General features: G+C 49.7%; 1 protein-coding gene across 1 annotated transcript in view; it reads right to left on the bottom strand.

The window, feature by feature from the left end:
• DIXDC1 (DIX domain containing 1) overlaps positions 1–16,704 on the bottom strand; it is a 29,256-nt gene extending 12,552 nt beyond the window's left edge. Inside the window, exons 1-5 of the mRNA XM_058819042.1 lie at positions 16,558–16,704; positions 6,220–6,349; positions 5,405–5,530; positions 4,036–4,276; positions 2,041–2,148 (exon numbers count right to left, since the gene is read on the bottom strand). Coding sequence (XP_058675025.1) covers positions 2,041–2,148; positions 4,036–4,276; positions 5,405–5,530; positions 6,220–6,349; positions 16,558–16,617 — 665 coding nt within the window. The 5' untranslated portion in view covers positions 16,618–16,704. The remainder of the gene's footprint in view (positions 1–2,040; positions 2,149–4,035; positions 4,277–5,404; positions 5,531–6,219; positions 6,350–16,557) is intronic.
• Between the last annotated feature and the right edge of the window lie 3,336 nt (positions 16,705–20,040).

Here is a 20,040-nt window from a genome sequence, read left to right as displayed (position 1 = left end):
TCAGCTGGCAGGAGCAGGGGTCCCTGCACTCAGTAACGTCTCTCACCATTAAAAAATGCATCTCGTTCCTCCCAGCCTGTTCTCCGAACCGAGCTAAGCCCATTCCTCCCCGCGAGGAAAGGGAAAGCATCTCAAAGCATCTCATTTCCATCGTGCAGAACTGTGCCAGCACAGACACCCCCAGCAGCTGCAGGGGAAGAACTCTCCCAGGTTTTGATCATTTTGGAAAGATTCTCGCTGTGTTCTGCCCTATCAGCAATAATATCACCAGAGGATCCGTGACATTGTGGGGAAAAATAAAATAGAAGCGCAGGATGTGCAGAGAAATTTTTGCTTACCACGAAAATAAGGGTAATAATAATAAAATAATAAAAATAATAAAAATAAATAATACTAAAATAATAAAATAATAAAAATAAAAATAATAAAAATAAATAATAAAAGAATAATAATAATAATAATAAAAGAATAAAAATAATAATAATAAAAGAAAAAAAAAGAATTAAAAAATTAAAATATAAGGGAACAGCAGCTACCCGATGGGGCAGGAGAATACATCAAATATTGCATCTCCCTCGAAGGGAGGGATGGGAGCAGGCAGCAGCATGTGGCACTCCTGAGCTCCCTGCTCAAGAGCCAAGCTCCTGTGGCATTATCCATGCAACGCCGCTGCCAAGAGCAGATTTCTACATCCCCCCTGGCAGGCTGGCCTCCAAAGCACACTGCTGACATCATGTGGAGGCACTGCTCCAGCACTGCCTCCCCGGGAGCCCCACGCTCCTCCTAAAGTCTATTTATAAACACACCCTCAATGACACGCAGCGCAATTGGGGGATAAACACAAACTCTTGTGCTTTTCTCCTCTGTTGGGCAAAGCAACCTTAATTTCCAGGTAGAAATTCTTCCTGGAATTTCTTCCAATGGTGCTGTGGAGCGTAAAATTGGCCTGAGAAACACTGGGGGAACGTCCTGCCTGCTGAGAGGCTGTCAGTGGCAATCTGTCCTTGGCAAATGAGCTCCTCACTCCCTCACAAACGGGAGGGAGGCACTGGGGGAACAGCCCCGGCAGGGAAGGACACGGAAAATCAGAGTTGGGGCTTTCGGGGGCAGTGGGAGGCTCTGAGGCAAAGGGCTGCAGCTCCCCACGAGCAGCCCTGCCCTGGAATCTGCTCCAGATGAGATGAACTGGAGCACAGCTCCATTTCCAGAGGGAGTGCAGTTGTTCAGTAACTCAGCTCTGGCTCTTCCGAGTGGTTTCTGGTTCTCTGGGGGGAAAGGGAGCGGCTTCCCTTTACTACAGAGCTCTCCATGCTGGATCAGCTCCCTCACTGCAGCAATTTTCCTTCAAAAGCCCCTTTTGGCTGCATTTTCTCACAGAAAACTGCTTTATGTTGATTCCTGAGCTTTCACCCTCCAGACCAGCCAGGGGTGCCCTTTTCCATCAGAACTGAGCAGATTTTGGTGAGGAAAACAGGCACTTGAGGCAATGTCAGGCACAGGAGACACCTTGGCAATGAAATTGCTCACCTGGCAAGGTGACATCTCAGAGAGGAGACATTTTGGGTATAAAATTCCTAAATTGCTCACCGGACAGGGTAACATCTCAGAGAGGAGACATTTTGGGTATAAAATTCCTAAATTGCTCACCGGACAGGGTAACATCTCAGAGAGGAGACATTTTGGGTATAAAATTCCTAAATTGCTCACCGGACAGGGTAACATCTCAGAGAGGAGACATTTTGCTATAAAATTCCTAAATTCCTCACCTGACAGGGTGACATCTCGGAGACATTTTGGCTATAAAATTTCTAAATTCCTCACCTGGCAGGGTGGCATCTTGGAGAGAAGACATTTTGGCAATAAAATTCCTAAATTCCTCACCTGACAGGGTGACATCTCGGAGACATTTTATTTATAAAATTCCTAAATTCCTCACCTGACAGGGTGACATCTCAGAGAGGAGACACCTTGGCAATGAAATTGCTCACCTGGCAGGGTGACATTTTGGAGAGGAGACACCTTGGCAGTAAAATGGCTCACCTGGCAGGGTGGGGCTCCAGGGGCACGTGCTGCTGCCCCTCGTACTGCTGCACCAGCGCCCGCACGCTCCAGCAGGGATTCTCAATCTCCTCGTCCACGCTGCTGCTCCTGGCGGTGACAGGCACAAAATGAGGGCAGCCTCACCTGGGTGCTGCTGGAAATCTTCTCTCCAAAAAAGGGAGGGAGGAGAGAGCCAGAAAAATGCCAATTTTCCTATCAGGGATGCCCATTTTCTTGGTGTTAAGCGAAAACAGGCAAACAGGCCACGTTGTTTTAAACTCATCCCTAATTCCATGACTACAAAACTCCAGAAGCTCTGGGAATGCAAGGAGACATCACAAGGACTGGCTTTCCTGAAGAACTCCAAGGCCTTTGCAAGGGAAATCTTTAACATTTCATTTTTCAACCACAGTTACCATCTCAGCCTCCTTTCCAGGCCGTTTCATGGGTGCTCCCTCGAGCCAGTACCAAATGGGAAATGACCTTGAGCTGTGTAAATGAAACCCTGCACAGCCCCAGCACCTGGCTCCCAGCTAAATGTCACTGCTATTATTGTTATTGTCACCCCCACAGCACCTTTGGCAAGGGGAAAATGGGATTTTCAGCATTATTCCCTATTTGTGTGTGGATTTTCAGCACCCCCAGGACTCAGCAGCCATCTGGAGCAGTGGCAAAGATATATTTATGTGGGAGTCCTTAAAATCAGAGGGGTTTGGGAAAGCTGCAAAAGGCCTCAGAGACAGCAGGACTGTGATTGGAGCTAAGCAGCAGCCATGAGATTGGTCAGAAGAAAAATTATATGAGAAGCAGAAAGTAAGGACAAATAGAACAATGGTCTGTGTATTAACACTTGGCTAGAATAACTCCCTAAGCTACAGAAAAGTTTATCTAAAGTGAGATATTAGGGAGTTCTAAGCTTAATAATGGAGCTCTGTGCGTTGTGTTTTAAGGCTCACAAGCAGGTATTGTATTTGAAATAAGCAAGCATTGTTTAAGCAAAGGTACATGTGCTCATAGTGGTTGGATAGAACTACTGTCAATGTGCTTTTGTTTTGTGTGATTTGTCAAAAAACTTATAAAGTAAGTTGTAACATTGAGTTCTTTGTCTGCTGCCAGGGACATGAGCTGCTGGCACCTTCCCATTGTCACAATCATGTAATGAGACTGATGCTGGAAAATAAACCAGCTCAAAGCATGCTCCCAGGTGTTGGAACCCAGGGAATCCCTCTGGCTGCCCTGGAAGGCTCCAGCCCCTGCCTGGGGGGCCCAGAGACCTTGGCACGGAGCCCCAGACCCCTGTGCCTTTGATTGAGCTCTTGGAAAAAACAATTACCAACCTTATATGGAGAATTACAAGTCAAGAGAGTTTAACTAGAATAACAGTTAGTTGGTCACGGAGTGAAAAATAGGTTTTTGGGGTTTTAGAATGGGGACTCGGGGTCCCAAGATGGAGGAATCTGGGCGTGTCCAGCCTTTCTCCTTCTTCTTGGCCTCCATCTTCTGCTGTGATGGTGGCACTTTTGGATTGGTTTAGAGTAGAAGCTCACTGTCCAACATAGGTGATGGGTATTGGGAAGTTATGGTGAATATATCTGCTGCTGTGGAATGCAGCAGGTGAATCTGTGATTAGTCTCTTGTGGATGTTTGGATTTAGTGACCAGTCCCGGCAGAGCTGGATCTCGCTCTCTGTCCGAGCCAGCTGCCTTTGTTATCACTCTTTTCTATTCTATCCTTAGCTAGCCTTCTGAGAGAAAACCTTTCCTTCTATTCTTTTCAGTATAGTTATAATGTAGTATATACCTCATAAAATACTAAATCATTCTGAACATAGAGCCAACATTCTCGTCTCTCCCCTCACCTGAAGAGCCCTGTGACCACTGTCACAGCCACACACTTAAAGATGTACGCTCCACCTAAACCAAAACGGATTTCCACCCTGGAAAACTTCCCCCCTGCCTCAGCTGTGAGCAGCAGAGATCCCCAGAGCAGCCTCACCTGTGCCTGTGCCGGAGCAGGTCCCGGCCGGAGTGCTGCACGTCCTGCCGGACATCGGCCAGCACGGCCACCGCCCCCTGTGCCAGCGCAGCGGCCGAGCGCGGCCGGGGCCGGCCCGGGGGGGCTGCCCAGCCCCTGCCCCCCAAACCGGCGCCGCCAGCCCTGCCAGAGCCCGGCTTGAAGTGAGCAGCCAAGGCCAGGATCAGCCTCATGGTGGATTTCAAGTTGCCCTCGACGATATCTGCGAAACGCAAATGGTTGGGTGGTTAACGGGGGAGCTGGCGGAGCTGCGGGTGCTGCAGGAGAAACGGAGATAGGGAAAGGCAGCAGGGGCAGCTCAGGGTGGGAGGAGGAGCAGGACAGGAGGGCTGAGCTGCCACAGCTGACCCCAGAGCTCTGCACTTCATCTATGGCATTGGGGCTGACTCCAGAGCTTTGCATTTTATCTGCATTGGAGCTGATCCCAGAGCTTTGCATTTCCTCTGCATTGGAGCTGACCTCAGAGCTTTGAACTTCATCTGTGGCATTGGGGCTGACCCCACAGCTCTGCATTTCAGCTGCATTGGAGCCACACCAGTGCTGTCATTTAGGGGCCACAGCTCAGCCCTGGTGGTGCAGGGCACTGGAAAGTGCTGCCACCTCCACAGCACAGCCCTGAGCCTCCCTTCGTGGCCATTTCCAGCAGTTAATTACTGGACATGTAATTACTGAGTGCTCACTCAGGAGCACAGCAGTTACTGAGGATTGCCACTGACTTTCTTGGCACAGAATTCTCTTTTTTAAAGCACTAAAGGCAAACAGCAAGGCATTTCTCCAGTGGTGGCATCCTGTGCCATCAGCTGTTTGCAGCACCCTGCAAATGTAAATGAATCCCATTCAGTGAGATCACACGAGTGTTTTCCAGCACTGATGTCATGGCAAAGATCAGCCACTCTCCCAGACCAAGATTTCCCAAAACAATTCAGTCAGAGCTGCTCAAAGTCCTGACTAAGCCACGCCACAGACATGTGATTGCGTGTTGTGCCTCCTCTCCGTTTCCAGCCCATGGCTTCCAGTGAACCACAAATATTTTTTCCATGTCTCCTTTCACTCCAGCAGGTTTGTGTGTCCTTTTGGTGGAAGATTCCAAGCCTGTATTTTTCATTACACCACTGCCTGGGCTTCTCAGTGCTCAGTAGCAGCAAAAAAGTCACTTTGTTTTTTTCTCTGCATTCCCCATCTTTCAACCCAAAACCTTCACTAAACCAGAGGGGGGAAAACCTCCAACTCCCCCACAAACTGAAAACTGACACATTAATTTACTCATAAGATAGAAAACAAAGCCAGAAACAGAATTTCAGCAGCAGAAATCCCCCCAAGGGCCACACACCTTTAGCTGACGTCTGGTGCATGCGGATCTTTCTGGATGCCACAAACTGCAAGACTCTCTCCACATTTTCCCTCATCTCCTGCTGGCTGCTGGGGTTGGGCTCGATGCCACTCAGCTTCTCACCAGCTGGAGGGAGAGAAAAAGCTTTATCAGAGGAGAGCTGAAGCACTGGGCACTGCCAGGGGCATCGCTGGCACTGCTCTGGTCTCATGGCTGGTGCTGCATGGGGCTGGTGGTGCTGCTCAACAGGAACCAGCACCAGGAGGGACTGGGTTTGGGGCTGTGTTGGGATGATGACAAGGTTTTGGGGCTGGATTCTGGCAGGATTTGTGGCCCCCTGAGGGATCCACGCTGGAGCTGCCTCTTCCCAATGGACTGAGCTCCACGGAAAAGACTCAGCTGGTGCCAAATGGGACAGACCCACCTGGGGGGAGTTTGGAGAGCCGTCCCCCACCGGGGCAGGGGCTGGGTGTGAGCAGGAAGGAGCAGTGAGCACAATGAACTCACTGCAGCCCCATTCCCTGTCCCCCTGCCCAATGCCATCAGCACACAGGTCACTCTTCCCAAAAACCACCCCTAACTCCCTGTGGGAGCTCCCAGTGCCCCTGCCAGCCTTCCCCATCTGCTCCAACTGCCTCCGAGCCATAAGGGCTCTAATAGAACTGCATTTGTGATCTGATTTATGATTGTTTTCCTTCCCAGCCAGCTCTGCCACCCCCAGCAACATCTGCCCGACAGATGCCAGAGCCAGGGCAGCCCCTGCAGGCCAGAGCCAGAGCTGAGGGGGATAAGCAGGGCCAGATGGCAGCACTGACCTACAATCTCGATGAGCAGGGCAAGGGTGACCCCATCCCGCAGGTCCTGCCTCAGGTCCTGCACTGGCCTCACCCCCGGCTTCTTCTTCAGCTGCGAATTCACCCAGGCCACATAGGCCTGCAGCTGTTGCTGAAACAGAAAGCAGAACGTTTGCATGGCAGGGATTTCGCTTTTCTCTCTGGTTTTCTCAGCCCCTGCCCCGGGGAGCACAGAGCAGAGGTGTCACCCCAGAGCCTGGCTGCCAGCCCTGCCTGCTGGGGCAGCTCAGCGTGCGAGGAGAGACCAGGACAGGGGTCCTGGGCTGGGCACAGCTGAGCCCAGAGCTCTGCATTGCATCTAAACTGGGGCTGAAATCTCAGATCTTTGCATTTCAACTGCACTGGAGCTGACCACAGAGCTCTGCATTTCGTCTGTGAGATAAATACGGTTCATTTCTCACCATCTGCATTGGAGCTGACCCCCAGAGCTTTGCATTTCACCTGTGAGATAAATGCGGTTCATTTCTCACAATCTGTATTGGAGCTGACCCCCAGAGCTTTGTATTTTATCTAAATTGGAGCTGAACTCACAGAGTTTTGCATTTCAGCTGCATTGGAGCCACACCAGCGCTGTCATCCCCTCACTTTGGGGGTTTGCTCACTCCCAGAGCAGGAACCCAGCGTGCAGGGGCAGGGAACCCTGATTATTTAACAATTTAATAATTTAACAATTGTCTGCTCATTTAACAACTCCAGGACGAGCAGGGGAGGATTCCTGGAGAGACAAGAGCCTCATTCTGTACCATTCCCAGCGCGGCTCATTTGGAACTCCTGTACAGCCCCTCCACAGCCTGGGAGCTGCCTCAGCATTTCCAGTGGCCCAGTTTCTATTCCTGCATGCAGGGAAGCTGCCTTGGGGCCTGGGAGCCAGGAACAGGGGCTGGGCAGCAGCTCAGGAGGGGTGCTGTGGGTGGGAGAGAGCGGGGAAACAAACCCAGGGCAGGGAAACACAAACTCAGAGCAGGGAAACTCAAACTCAGATCAGGGAAACTCAAATTCAGAGCAGGGAAACTCAAACTCAGAGCAGGGAAACTCAAACTCAGAGCAGGGAAACTCAAACTTAGGTCCTGGTCAGTCTGAGAGACCAGGGAAACTCAAACTCTGACCAAGGAAATTCAACCTCAGAGCAGGGAAACACAAATTCAGACCAGGGAAAGTCAAATTCAGGTTCTGGTCAGTCTGCGAGACCAAGGAAACTCAGATTCAGACCAGGAAAGCTCAAATTCACACCAGGAAAACTCAAACTCAGACCAGGGAAACTCAAACTCAGACCAGGGAAACTCAAACTCAGGTTCTGGTCAGTTTGAGAGACCGAGAAAACTCAAATTTGGACAAGGGAAACACAAATTCAGACCAGAAAAGCTCAAACTCAGACCAGGAAAACCCAGACTCAGGTTCCTGGTTACTCTGAGGACCCATGTGGCACAAATGACCCCGAGGCCACGAGCAGATGCCCGCGCCCTTTCCCTTTGCAGCCCTCCCTGTAACCCTTGCAGGGCTGCCGCAGAGGCTGCCATCCCCTGGGCAGGGAGCAGTGGCACACGGAGGGTGAACAAACGGATCCACTGATGGGATTAGCTCCCTTTTCACTAAGCTCCCCATGATTGTGCCCATGCAGCAGCTTTTAAGCCCCCATCCCATATGATCTCAGCAGGGCTGACGCTTTTAGAGCCCATCAAAGTCACAGTCTGGTCACAGCCCGGCTCTGAACGATCCTGAGAGAGGAAATCCAGCTCGGATCACTGGTGGCTGGCTCAGGAAGGCGCCTGGAGCTGTGGGAGGCAGCTCTGCTCACTCAGCACGGCCTGGGGGCTCCAAGGGGCTGCCCTGGGGGCTCTGGCACAAAAGGGAGCAGAAATGTCAGATCTGATCCATCTTTGCTGGGGCAGATGAAACAGGAAATATTTATAAATATGATTGCTTGGCAAAAAGAATATAGAAACTGTAAGTGAGATTGAAATGAAAGCAAGCTTTGAGATCCCTCAGTTACCGAACAACTGGAAAACAATGGTGTGGCTGCTGAAGGTGATCCCCTTTTGATGGAACAACACCCTCTGCTTGCAGACAGACCCAAGGGTCAGGGCAGACCCCACAGCTTGGCAGAAGGGGCCCAAAGAGGAGTTTTTAGGGTTTAAAATGTGACACAGTGTGGCGATGTAATGTGGTTTAACTCTCCTTACAAGGTTAAATATAAAGCTGTACACAAACAAATGAGAGATCATGGCAAGCAGGTGGTTTTCAGAGCCCTGGATGAAGGGGACACAGAGGCTCTGGGGCTCTGAGCAGGCTGCAGGCCTGGCCTTGCTTCCAAGGCTTGGCGAGGAAAGAGCTCGTTTAAAATGTAACACAGGATGGTGATGGAATGATTCTTATAGGCTGCATGGAAATGCTGTAGGATTTGTATCTTGGACTAGATTGGTTAGTGAGAATCAGAATATTCAACACAGAAGAAGATTTGTGGTGTTGTAATGGGAAACTCGCTCTCTTAGCCTCTTACTCTCTTATCCTCTCTACCTCTCTTTTCTCTCATTCCTGCAGAGCAGGGCCCTGCACTTGGCCCTTTGCAATAAACCCCAAATTCCAAGACCAGAAGAAGATTTATTGTATCATAATGGGAACCTTGCCCTCTGATCCTCTCTTTTACTCCCTCATCTCTCTTTACCACTCTCTTTCCCTCTTTGGGCCTGCTCTGAGCTGTGGCTGGCAGCTCCCAGCAGGGCCCTGCACTTGGCCCTTTGCAATAAACCCAAAGTTCCATGACCTGGCTTCAGAGATCTCTCCTCTCTGTCCGTCCCCACCGTCCCACCCCCGACATTCCTACACCTCACAAGTCTTTATTTTGTATTTTTCTAATCGTTTTAGGGACTGGCACTGATTCCCCAAGGACACAGCTCCTCCCAGCTTGCAGAAAATCTGCATTTTTTGGAGGAGTCTCTGTGGCTCTTCCACCTCTGCCTCATTTAGAGGAAAATCCCTTTCACCAAGCAGTTTGTTTTCTGCTCCTCCTCTCAGAACATTCCTCGTGCATTCACAAAAAAAGAATTTTTGGCAAGATTTTAGTCTCTTAAAAGAAGGAGGAGGTTGTCACTGTTATTACTAGTAAAATATAAAAAAGCCATCCCTAAATCCCAGAGCAGTTCCATTTTAAACAATGAGCATTAAAAGGAGGCTTCTGAGGCAATGGAATTGGGATGGCACCAGGACAGAGTCGTTTCACTCCCATGGCTGCTGTAATTCTGCAGACTTACACCTCATTTACAGACTCCCTTGGTTGGTTTTGGGTTTTTTCCATTAAACATCAGATTTTCCTGCAGACGTTCAGACAGTTGGATGAAGAGCATTTCCTAAGTTTGTACCCAAAATCCTGGCAGGCTGAGGGACTTCAGCAAGAGCCCTGGATTGCTGCAGAACTCAGAAATCCAGAGAGGGAGCTGTCAGTGCTGGCAGCTGAGGGGGGCATGTGACTGAGCCTCCCAAGGAAATTTATCAGAAATAAAAGTTAAGTGACCTAAAAAAGGCCAAGTGCTGTGAAATGCACGTAGGATGAAGGGACAAAGCCCCCGAGCTGCTCAGCAGAAACCCCAAGGGCAACCTTTGAAGCTGGAGGGCCCAAAATCCTTCACTACTCAGCTTCTCACCAACATTTCTTCCAAACCCAGAATTTTTCAGAGGAAAACCAGCCTGGTGTGGGGTGTGCTCCACAGAACACACATTATTCAGGATTATGGTGGAGCTAAGCTTAATCCTGCTTACATTAACACAGCTTTGTGTTCCAAAAAAAGCCCCTTTTACCTGTACTTGCCATGGGGAAGAGCAGCAGCTGTACCTGAAGGGAGCTGGAGCTTTTTTGGTGTTTTTGTCTTACTCTGGAACACTTTGCAGGGCAGGAGGTTTTTAAACCCAGGTCTTGGGGACTACAGGACATCCCAACAGAGTTCCAGGGGCAAATTACAGGTTGGGATATATGAGGTTAATTTTTACCTCTCTGGGATTAAAACAATGGACTTTTTGGTGCTGAACAAATGGACAAAATCATTTTTCTAGCAAGGAGGGCCTGCCCTGCTCACTGCTATCTTCCAGTAGATCCAGTGACCCTGTTTCCTTCTGTTCTGGAACCAGATCCCTTCTCTGCATTGATTTGATGAGATGGAATCCATCCTTATCACCGGATTTAGAGAATCATCCTGCTAGGATGAGAGTTTTGGTGCTCAATCCTCTAGGATGAGATTTTTGGGGTTCTTTATACTGATTTCCCTTTGTGCACTGCTTTGATCAGCTGGAATCCATCATTCCTGTTTGATTTAGGAAACCATCCTGTTAGGATGAGATTTTTGAGGTTCTTTACACCCATTTCCCTTTGTGCACTGCTTTAATGAGCTGGAATCCATCCTCACTGTTTGATTTAGGGGATTATCCTGCTAGAATGAGATTTTTGGGGCTCAGTCATGCTCTAGGATGAGGTTTTTGGGGCTCTTCACACCCATTTCCCTCTGTGGCACACTTGTGGCCACTGCCCAAGCCCCAGGGATGCTGAGGGCAGCAGGAAGAGCCCAGGATGAAAAGAATTCCCTGTTCCTGCCCCCAGAGCCCTGAGCCAAAGGTCTGCAGCAGCCTAATTGCATCAGGTTGAGGCCCTGAATGATTTCTAAGCTTTCTGACATTACCTTAATTAGATGGGGACTGTAATTTTCCACCCAGCCTTCCTCCAGTTTGCTGATTAATTTTTTGTTGCTTTTCAAGGAGGCCTTTGTGGAAGCAGAAAGCACAAGCTCCCAAGCAAAGAAAATTATTCCCTCTGCTCTCAAAGGCAGAAAAAGATTTGTTTTCCCCTCTCAAAATTGACGTTTGAACGTGATTCAGGTTTTTTAATGTGTTCAGATGCATCCAACAGTGAAAACCACCCAGTCATGACCACAGTGAGGCCAGAATGACCAACAGCACCCACAGCAGTTCTCCTTCATAAAACTCATAATAATTTAAAGCAGGTGTTGATTCCCAGAGTGCCCAGCCCTCCAGCAGGACATGGAATTTCTGACTGCAGAGTTTTCCACCTTTCCCTCACTCCTTTCTTTACCCATTAACAGGAGGAGCTTAAGTGTAAGCAGCAAGAACAAGTTCCATCCAAACTCCCTAAATTATTTCAGCCCCTTTGATTTTCACCTCTTGTAAAGCCAAAAGCTGCCATGGCCCATTCCAGAGCCACCCAGGATGAAGTCATTCCCACCTGTGCCTAAATCCTGGCATTTCATTAATTCTGAGCTTAATTTTGAGTTTAATTTTGAGTGAAAGGGCTTAATAATGCAAATATAAGACCCTGAGGGAGCAGCACCTCTCACATGATGCTCAGCAGGTACCTGAGGCCCTTTTCCCACCCAGGCAGAGCTTCTGTGCCAGCTACAGGCAAAAAATAAAGGCAAAAAAACTGGGAAAGAGCTGAGCTTTGAGTGCACAGAGGACTTTGGAGCACATGATTCACCCTGAGCTGTCAGTTCCAAGCACTGACACATCCCCTGCTGCTCTGGGGGGGAAAGGAGCATTAAGGAGCATTGTTCCTCCTTCAGCACCATCCTCATCCCCAGGCAGCTCTGAGGGGACCCTCAGCTCCTCAGGACTCCAAAATCTGCAAGCAGAAACTTTGCAGATTGGAAGGACACCCAGAGAGGCTCCCTAACCCAGAGTGAGAGCCCCAAAGGCACATTCAGGACACAGAATTTTGCATTCCCTCTGCCATGTCTCCATGTGCCATCCCCTTTTTCCTCATTCCACCCATAAAGCAGCTGCAATAATCTTCCCGTTCCTGGAAAAAATGGTTTGAAAAGCAGAAATGTGGGAGTGCTCCTGTGCAAATGCTCTGGGAGGACAGCCTGCCAAGGGACAGCCTGGCTTAGCCACCAAGGCAGGGATTGATCCCAACTGCTCCACCCTAATCCTATAGAGCAGCAAAATCTTGCTGAGGAGTCCCACTGCTGGCCAGGCACCAGGGTATGGGGGAAAACTGATAACGGAGCACATCTGGGGGTAAATGTGTTTTCTGTCTGTGCTGGAGCCCTGCAGGGGTTGCAGGGCAGCCCAGACACCCTGCAAAGGCTCAGCCCCTGCTGCCTCCCCCAGGCTTTACGGGCTGGGGAAGGTGTGAGACGCTGCCAGGCTCACCCCAGAGCAGAGCTGGGGTGATGAACCAGCACCTCCGGAGCTTGGGGTGGGATTCGGTGCCCCTGAAGGAGCCCTGGGGCTGAGCAGGATGAGGGAGCCAGAAGTCAAACCAGCTCTCCATGGTGAATCCTATTAATCCTATAAATAGCGCCGGGGCAGGAGAGGGTGAGTGCCAGCTCCTTGAGCTGACATCACCCAGCTGAGAACTCTTGGTGACAGATCAGGACCGTGCCCCGAGGGCAGCAGAGGGGTCACACCCCAGAAAATGATTCCAAACGGAGAAACGAACCCAAATCACCCCCAGGGTGAGGAGTCACAGATCAGGACCTTGCCCCGAGGGCAGCCGAGACAGAAAATTACCCCAAATTGAGAAATGAACCAAAATCACCCCATGGCATTGCCCAGGACAAGGAGTCACAGATCAGGACCCTGTCCCGAGAGGAACAGAGCCAGAAAATCACCCCAAACAGAGAAACGAACCCAGATCACCTCATGGCATTGCCCAGGACAAGGAGTCACAGATCAGGACCTTGCCCCGAGGGAAACAGAGGGGTCACACCCCAGAAAATGATCCCAAACAGAGAAACGAACCCAAATCACCCCCAGGGCGAGGAATCACAGATCATGACCTTGTCTCGAGGGGAGCAGAGGGCTCACACCCCAGAAAATGACTCCAAACAGAGAAACGAACCCAAATCACCCCCAGAGCATTGCCCAGGGTGAGGAGTGACAGCTCACAGGCAGGATGGCACCTCCACCCAGGCAAGAGGGGCTGGGAAATGCAGGAATCACCCACTGGGCTGAGAACCACGGGAAATACCCCGTGGAACAGCTGGTGAGGGGCAGAACAGCCCTGCAGCTCCCTGCAGCCCAGAAATGGGGGAGATTTCCCCCAACCCTGCATTTCACCCTGCCCTGCTTGCCCCACAACCCCTGCCAGCCTCCCTGGCCTCTCTGGAATGGACTGTTTGTTCAGCATAATCTCGGGGAGGGGGGGAAGAAAATAGTTATTTTAAATGACTCACTGCACACGGGCAGCCACATAATGAAGTTTGCCACAGGAAATGATCCTCCAGCTCGAAAAAGACAAGGTGTGGTGTCGTTCAAATGCAGCCTGGAGCTCACTTGTGCCACATTTCTCTGTGCCCCATCTGTTTGCAAGAGCCGGCAGAAGTGTCAGCACATAAATAAACTGCATTTCCCCGAGGAAAGGGAACAGGCTGGGGCCACATGGACACGGTCAGAGCAGATGAGCCCCCTCTCTGTGGTTCCCTTTCATTATAAACTCCTGCTTTTAGCAGCCACACATCCCCAGGGCCCCATCCAGCTGTGGGATTGAATTATTTATCGGCCTGGGAGCCGCAGAAATCCCCACAAACAGCAGGGAAACACCTTCAAGGCAGGGCAAGCCATTAATGAGGGGCTTTAATGCCCACGGGGGGGACTTTGCTGCATCTCAACATCAAACAAAACCATCCTGCCCTCAGATGTCTGCAGGTGACAGCGGCCACCAGGGCCCTGGCTCTGAAAGGGAAGGGGAAAAAGGGAAATAAACGGGCCTGAAGTGACAATTCAGCAATTTCAGGGAGCCTGGAGCAGCATGGGATTCCTCACATGGTGGAGAAAGCAGCAGTGCAGAAGGACAATGCTGCTCCAGCACTAATTAGGGATAATTGGGCTGCTGAGGTGCCCTCGGTCACAGGGGATGGAAAGGGAGGGGGAAAAGGAGAAAAAGGGACAAAGGAACCTCCCCGAGGCTCTTGGCTGTGCTGGGTCTGGTCAGCACCCGGGATCGGGACACAATTCCACGTTAATGTAAATGTAAATAACACGCGGCATGGGGACACAATTCCACGTTAATGTCAATGTAAACAGCACCAGCATGGGGACACAATTCCACGTTAATTTCTGTGTAAATAACACCAAGCATGGGGACACAATTCCACGTTAATGTAAATGTAAACAGCACCAGCATGGGGACACAATTCCACGTTAATTTCTGTGTAAATAGCACCAAGCATGGGGACACAATTCCACGTTAATGTAAATGTAAATAACACCCGGCATGGGGACACAATTCCACGTTAATTTTAATGTAAACAGCACCGGGCATGGGGACACAATTCCACGTTAATTTCTGTGTAAATAAACACCCAACAGGCCAACGGAGACGGGCAGGACTCAGAGCTGGTGATCACAGCAAGAATGGAGTGGGAGCTCCTCTCTCATTCCCAGAGCCTTGGCAAATCCCAGGTCCTCCCCTTGCCAAACCCATTTCAGTTTTACTTTTGTTGGGGCGTGTGAGGAGGCAGAGATCCCGATAATCTGTTTTTTCTGGTGGCAGAGGGAAGTTTCTTCCACAGCTGAGGGTAAAACCAGCCAGGGCCAGGCACTGAGCATCGCTGGGGTTCACTCCCATCATTGATTAAATTATTAATAAATAAGTCACTAATTGTGCCTGAGGAGGATGTGTTGCCCCGAGCACAGGAAGTACAAGCTCGATCTAAACCCAGACCTTGGCTGGCTAAAAATGAGCTGACACCGTGAGGAGGAGGAGGAGGAGGAGGAACGGAGCCATTCCAGCCCCAGGAGCCGGGCCAGGCTCAGGTTTCACCCCCAGTTTGGTTTTCCCAGATTCGGGAAGCCCAGCAGGGATGTCCAGGGTTCATTTTTCATGTTTTGTGCATAACAGGCACGGCACGGCTGAGGAGTCACCCAACACTAAACAGGATTCAGTTCTGCGCTTTAAGAAAGGATAAAAACCCCCCACAAGTGAGAGATAAAATAGCAGCAGCTCTGGGCTTCCAGCAAATCCCCACTCAGTTTTTCTTCCTTTTCAGCCCCAGAATGGGCTGCCCGGGGATTATAAATATCCATAAATATCCAACAAAACTCATTTTTGTGCCCCCCAAAGAGGGAGGTCCCACTGCTGTCCCCCCACAGCCATGGGATCCCCACCTCTGCAGTTTCTTGTGCATGTCCTTATTCTACAATTCATTACTCTCCTAGCAGAATAGGTGAATAAAAACACTTTAAAAATTACATTTTCCCCACCAAGTTCCATTTCAGTCCCCCGAGGATTCATTTTACAGAAAAAGATGGGGGGCAAAACCCCAAAGCAGCTCTTTGGCTGCCTCTCCCAAGCAATGTGAGTCCATAAATCAGATTTCCATCTCCCAGCACACATCCCTCAGCAGAGGAGTCGATTTTACACAACAAACGCTGCCCCACAGTTTGTGTTATTTACTGGGACCCCACAGTTTGTAAAATTTACCAGGACCCCCCAGTTTGTGATGTTTACCAGGACCCCCCAGTTTCTGTTATTCACCGGGGCCCCCCAGTTTGTGTTATTTACCGAGACCCCACAGTTTGTGTTATTCCAGGACCCCACAGTTTGTACAATTTATTGGGACCCTACAGTCTGTGTTATTTCCTGGGACCCCACAGTTTCTGTTATTTCCTGGGACCCCACAGTTTGTATTATTTACCGGGACCCCACAGTTTGTACAATTTCCTGGGACCCCACAGTTTGTGTTATTTACCGGGACCCCCCAGTTTGTGTTATTCCAGGACCCCACAGTTTGTACAATTTATTGGGACCCTACAGTCTGTGTTATTTACCAGGACCCCACAGTTTGTGTTATTTCCTGGGACCTCACAGTTTGCATTATTTACGGGGATCCCACAGTTTGTGTTATTTACCGTAACCCCACAGTTTGTGTTATTTCCTGGACCCCACAGTTTATGTTATTTCCCGGACTCCACAGTTTGTGTTATTCCAGGACCCCACAGTTTGTACAATTTATCGGGACCCCACAGTTTGTGTTGTTTCCCGGACCCCACAGTCTGTGTTATTTCCCGGGACCCTACAGTTTGTGTTATTTACTGTAACCCCACAGTTTGTGTTATTTACCGAGATCCCAGAGTTTGTACAATTTACTGTAACCCCAGAGTTTCTGTAATTTCCCGGGACAGCAGCAGAGCGTCGAGAAGAGCTCCAACCCCTCCTGTAGAACCAGCCACAAACTCCTCACCAACTCCCGCTCCCCGCTGATAAATCTCGCTGTTTCCCCCCATTTCTGCCTCCCAATTCCGCACTAACCCGCCGTGCCTTCCTCCCGAGGGAGCCGGGGGCCGCGGCTTTACCTCGCTGAATCCCTCCTGCAGGATGTCCAGCACGCTGCCCCGGGCCAGGCAGGCCAGCATGGTCCCGGGGGGCTCAGGGGCCGCGGCGCCGCCTCTCGCTGCTCTCCCTCCTCTTCCTCCCGAGCACAAAGGCCGGGAGGCGGCGGGGAAGGGCTCTCATGGTCCCATCCGTGCGGGCCGGGCCGAGCGGAGCCGCTGTGGGCATGCTCGGGGGGAGGAGGCGGCGGAGATGTCACTCGGTTGTCACGGCGACGCCGCGGCTTTGCGAGATGCGGGCGCGGGGGGAAAACATCTGAAAGCCATTTCCAGCCGAAAGGGGGAAAACAGAGCGCGGAACTATCCCCGAACGCGCCGGGGAAATGGGGTTTTCAAACGCGCCATGCGCAGGGAGCGGGAGGAGAGAGGAGGAGGAAGAGGAGGAAGGAGGGACGGAGGGAGAGAGGAGGAGGAAGAGGAGGAAGGAGGGACGGAGGGAGGTGATGCCCTGCACGGGGAGCGGAGCGCTGAGAGGAGATCGTTCTGCAGCCACAGGAAGCCGCAAGGCAGGCCACGACGGCTGGGAGGTTCGCAGGTTTGAACACTTCGTTTTTCAATGGAAAAAAAAAAAACCAAAAAACAACCCCCCCCCAAAAAAAAACCCCCAAAAAGTCTCCCCAAAAAACAAAGAAAAAACACCCAAAAAAACAAACAAACAAAAAAACCCCAAAAACCAACCAAACAACCCCCCCAAAAAAACCCAAAACAAAATAAACCCAAGAAACAAAAAAAAAAAACCCAAAGCAAACAAAAACATGCAAAAAACAAAAACAAAAAACCCAAAAACAAAACAAAACAAAACAAAACCGCAAAAAAATAAAACAAAAAAAAAAAAAAACCCAAAAAACCAACCCCAAACGCGAGAGAAAACGTCCAAACAATAAGCACAACCCCCAGCTCGCTCTGTACACCACTAAGTGCTCCCACGACAGAAATGGGTATCGAGTGTCCCCACGCTGCCTCTCGGAGTCGGTGTCACCTTTCAGGAAGAGCCACGGGAAGGAAAAATGGGAAAATGAAAGCGGAATGGGTGAAACCCCCGGGCAGGGGCTCTGCCAGCCCTGACCCGCTGCCCTCCGCTCCCAAAATGTCCTGCCAGGATTTCTAGGTGTGAAACGCGCTTAAAAACAAACTTTTTAATTTTTTTTTTTTCACCCTGCCTAAGTGTTGATGCATCCCGAGGAAAAATCAATGGCACAATTTCACAATTTTAGCCCAACACAGCTAAAATACAGAAAGAGAAGCAACAGGTCGGTTCCCTGTATACCCAGCCCAAAAGGAGGCGGTTCCCTCTCCTCCCGCTCTAAATTACTCATTTTGCTCTCCCTGCTTTTCATAATTCCCCGGGAGTGGAGATTTTGATGTTTTCATCGGTTCTAATGCCACATCTGTTCAGCAAAACAACAGATTACAGCCAGGCTTTGCACAAAGCCTCGTAAGCTGGGGCTGCTGGGGGCTTGGAGCCTTGATCCCGTTCACTTTTGAGCTTCAAAATGCCATTAAATAAATATTTAACCTCTTTTTTTAATGCAATTGAGTAGCTTATGTCTGTGCAATTCCAATAAAATTTTGTGAGAAAATGAAGTGGTTGCCTCATGAGACAAAAAGTGACCTAATTTTGGAGGAAAAACCAACAAAACACACTCAGAGCTTCCAGTGTGGAGTTTAAAATGCTCCTTTTGACTAATAAATTATTACATTATATATATATATAAAAAATTATATAATTATATATTGTATATTATATATTACTATATATTATATAGTAGGTATTATATATTATATATTATATGTTATATGTTGTATATTATATATTATATGTTGTATATTATATATGGTATATATTGTATATTATATATGGTATATTATATATGTACATTATTAAATTATAAATTATTTCTATTTATTGCATTATATGTATTTACCACCTGTTTTTTACATGGCAAACACACATTTATAGGGGATTTGTAATATAACAAGGAAGGATTTTGAGATTTTTGGGTCGACCAAGAGGATCTGGGATGCAGGGGCTCCCTTTCCTCCCATCTCCCTCCTGCAGAGCCCCCTTCTGCCCCAGCAAAGGCAAAAATGTTCCAAATGTTCTCATTTTCCCTGCCAGGCTCGGGCACAGCCCTGCTCAGAGGTTTTCTCATCAAAGATTTCTTTCTGCAGGAGTTTCTCGTTGTATTCTTACAGTTTCTAATCTGTACCTGAATGCCAGGGAATGGAAACCAGGCTGGACCTGCTGAGCCATTCTCCTGCCCATTGTGGGGACACAAATGGGGCTGGGGTGGATGTGGGGGCTAAAAATAACTTTTAAAAATTAAATTCCACTTCTCCCTTTGTGCTTGACTCCCAAGTTTCCAGGGCTGCTGGCAGGGCTGTGTTTTGCTGTCAGTTACACACAAGAGCTGCCTCTCAGTGCTGCTTTTGCAAGGAGCCTCTCACTAACAGGAAATTCAGAATACTCCCTGAATTTTCCCAAGGGAATTCTCTGCCCAGTGACACCAAACCCATTGGGGTGACACCCAAAGGATGCCCCAGCAGCTGCCCCTGGGGTGAGTGACCTCCCAGCCCAGGCTTGGTGGCACTCGGGGGCATTGCCATCTCCTGGCCACTTCCAGCATGACCCCAGCCCTTGTCCTTGCACCCTTCTGGTCACTAAATCGGGGTTTGGGGGGTGAAAACAAAAGAGGAATCCCTGGGTCAGGAATATTTACAGTCTCATACATCGCTTTTCTCTCTCTGGTAGCAAAAATAATTTCCTGAGACCCGCGGGGCTGACTTGTTCATTACCCAGAGATGATCCGACATAAACGATCCAACCCCATTCCTGGGTGAGAAATTCCTGGGTCAGGAATTCACCCGTGGGGTTTGTGGGGCTGTGACTGCAGCAAGAACCCAAAGAGCTGCCCAAAGGCATGGCTGCACTCGTGTCACTGATCCCACATCCTCCTGAAGCACCAAAAAGGGACAGAAAGGGCACCAAAGGGACAGAAAGGGCACCAAAGGCACAGAAAGGGCACCAAAGGGACAGAAGGACACCAAAAGGAACAGAAAGGCCACCAAAAAGGATAGAAATGGCACCAAAGGGACAGAAAATACAGCAAAAAGAGACAGAAAGGGCACCAAAAAGAACAGAAAGGGCACCAAAAGGAACAGAAAGGGCACCAAAAAGGCTGCTGGGAACTCACAGAGGGTGCAGGAGGCTGTGGATGGTGACAGGGCCCTGTGCCCATCAGAGTCCCCATGCTGGATGTCACCTCAGTGCCAGGGGAGGGTCCCAGCACTCCTGAGGGGAAAAGCAAATCCATCAGGGATTTGGGATGGGGTGGGAGGCATTGATGGGATGGGATGGGATGGATGGGATGGGATGGGATGGGATGGGATGGGATGGATGGGATGGGATGGGATGAGGTGGGATGGGATGGATGGGATGGGATGAGG

The sequence above is a fragment of the Ammospiza caudacuta genome, chromosome 23 (genome assembly GCF_027887145.1).
Source record: "Ammospiza caudacuta isolate bAmmCau1 chromosome 23, bAmmCau1.pri, whole genome shotgun sequence".
NCBI lineage: Eukaryota > Metazoa > Chordata > Aves > Passeriformes > Passerellidae > Ammospiza > Ammospiza caudacuta.
This window is presented reverse-complemented; position numbering and strand designations above follow the sequence as displayed.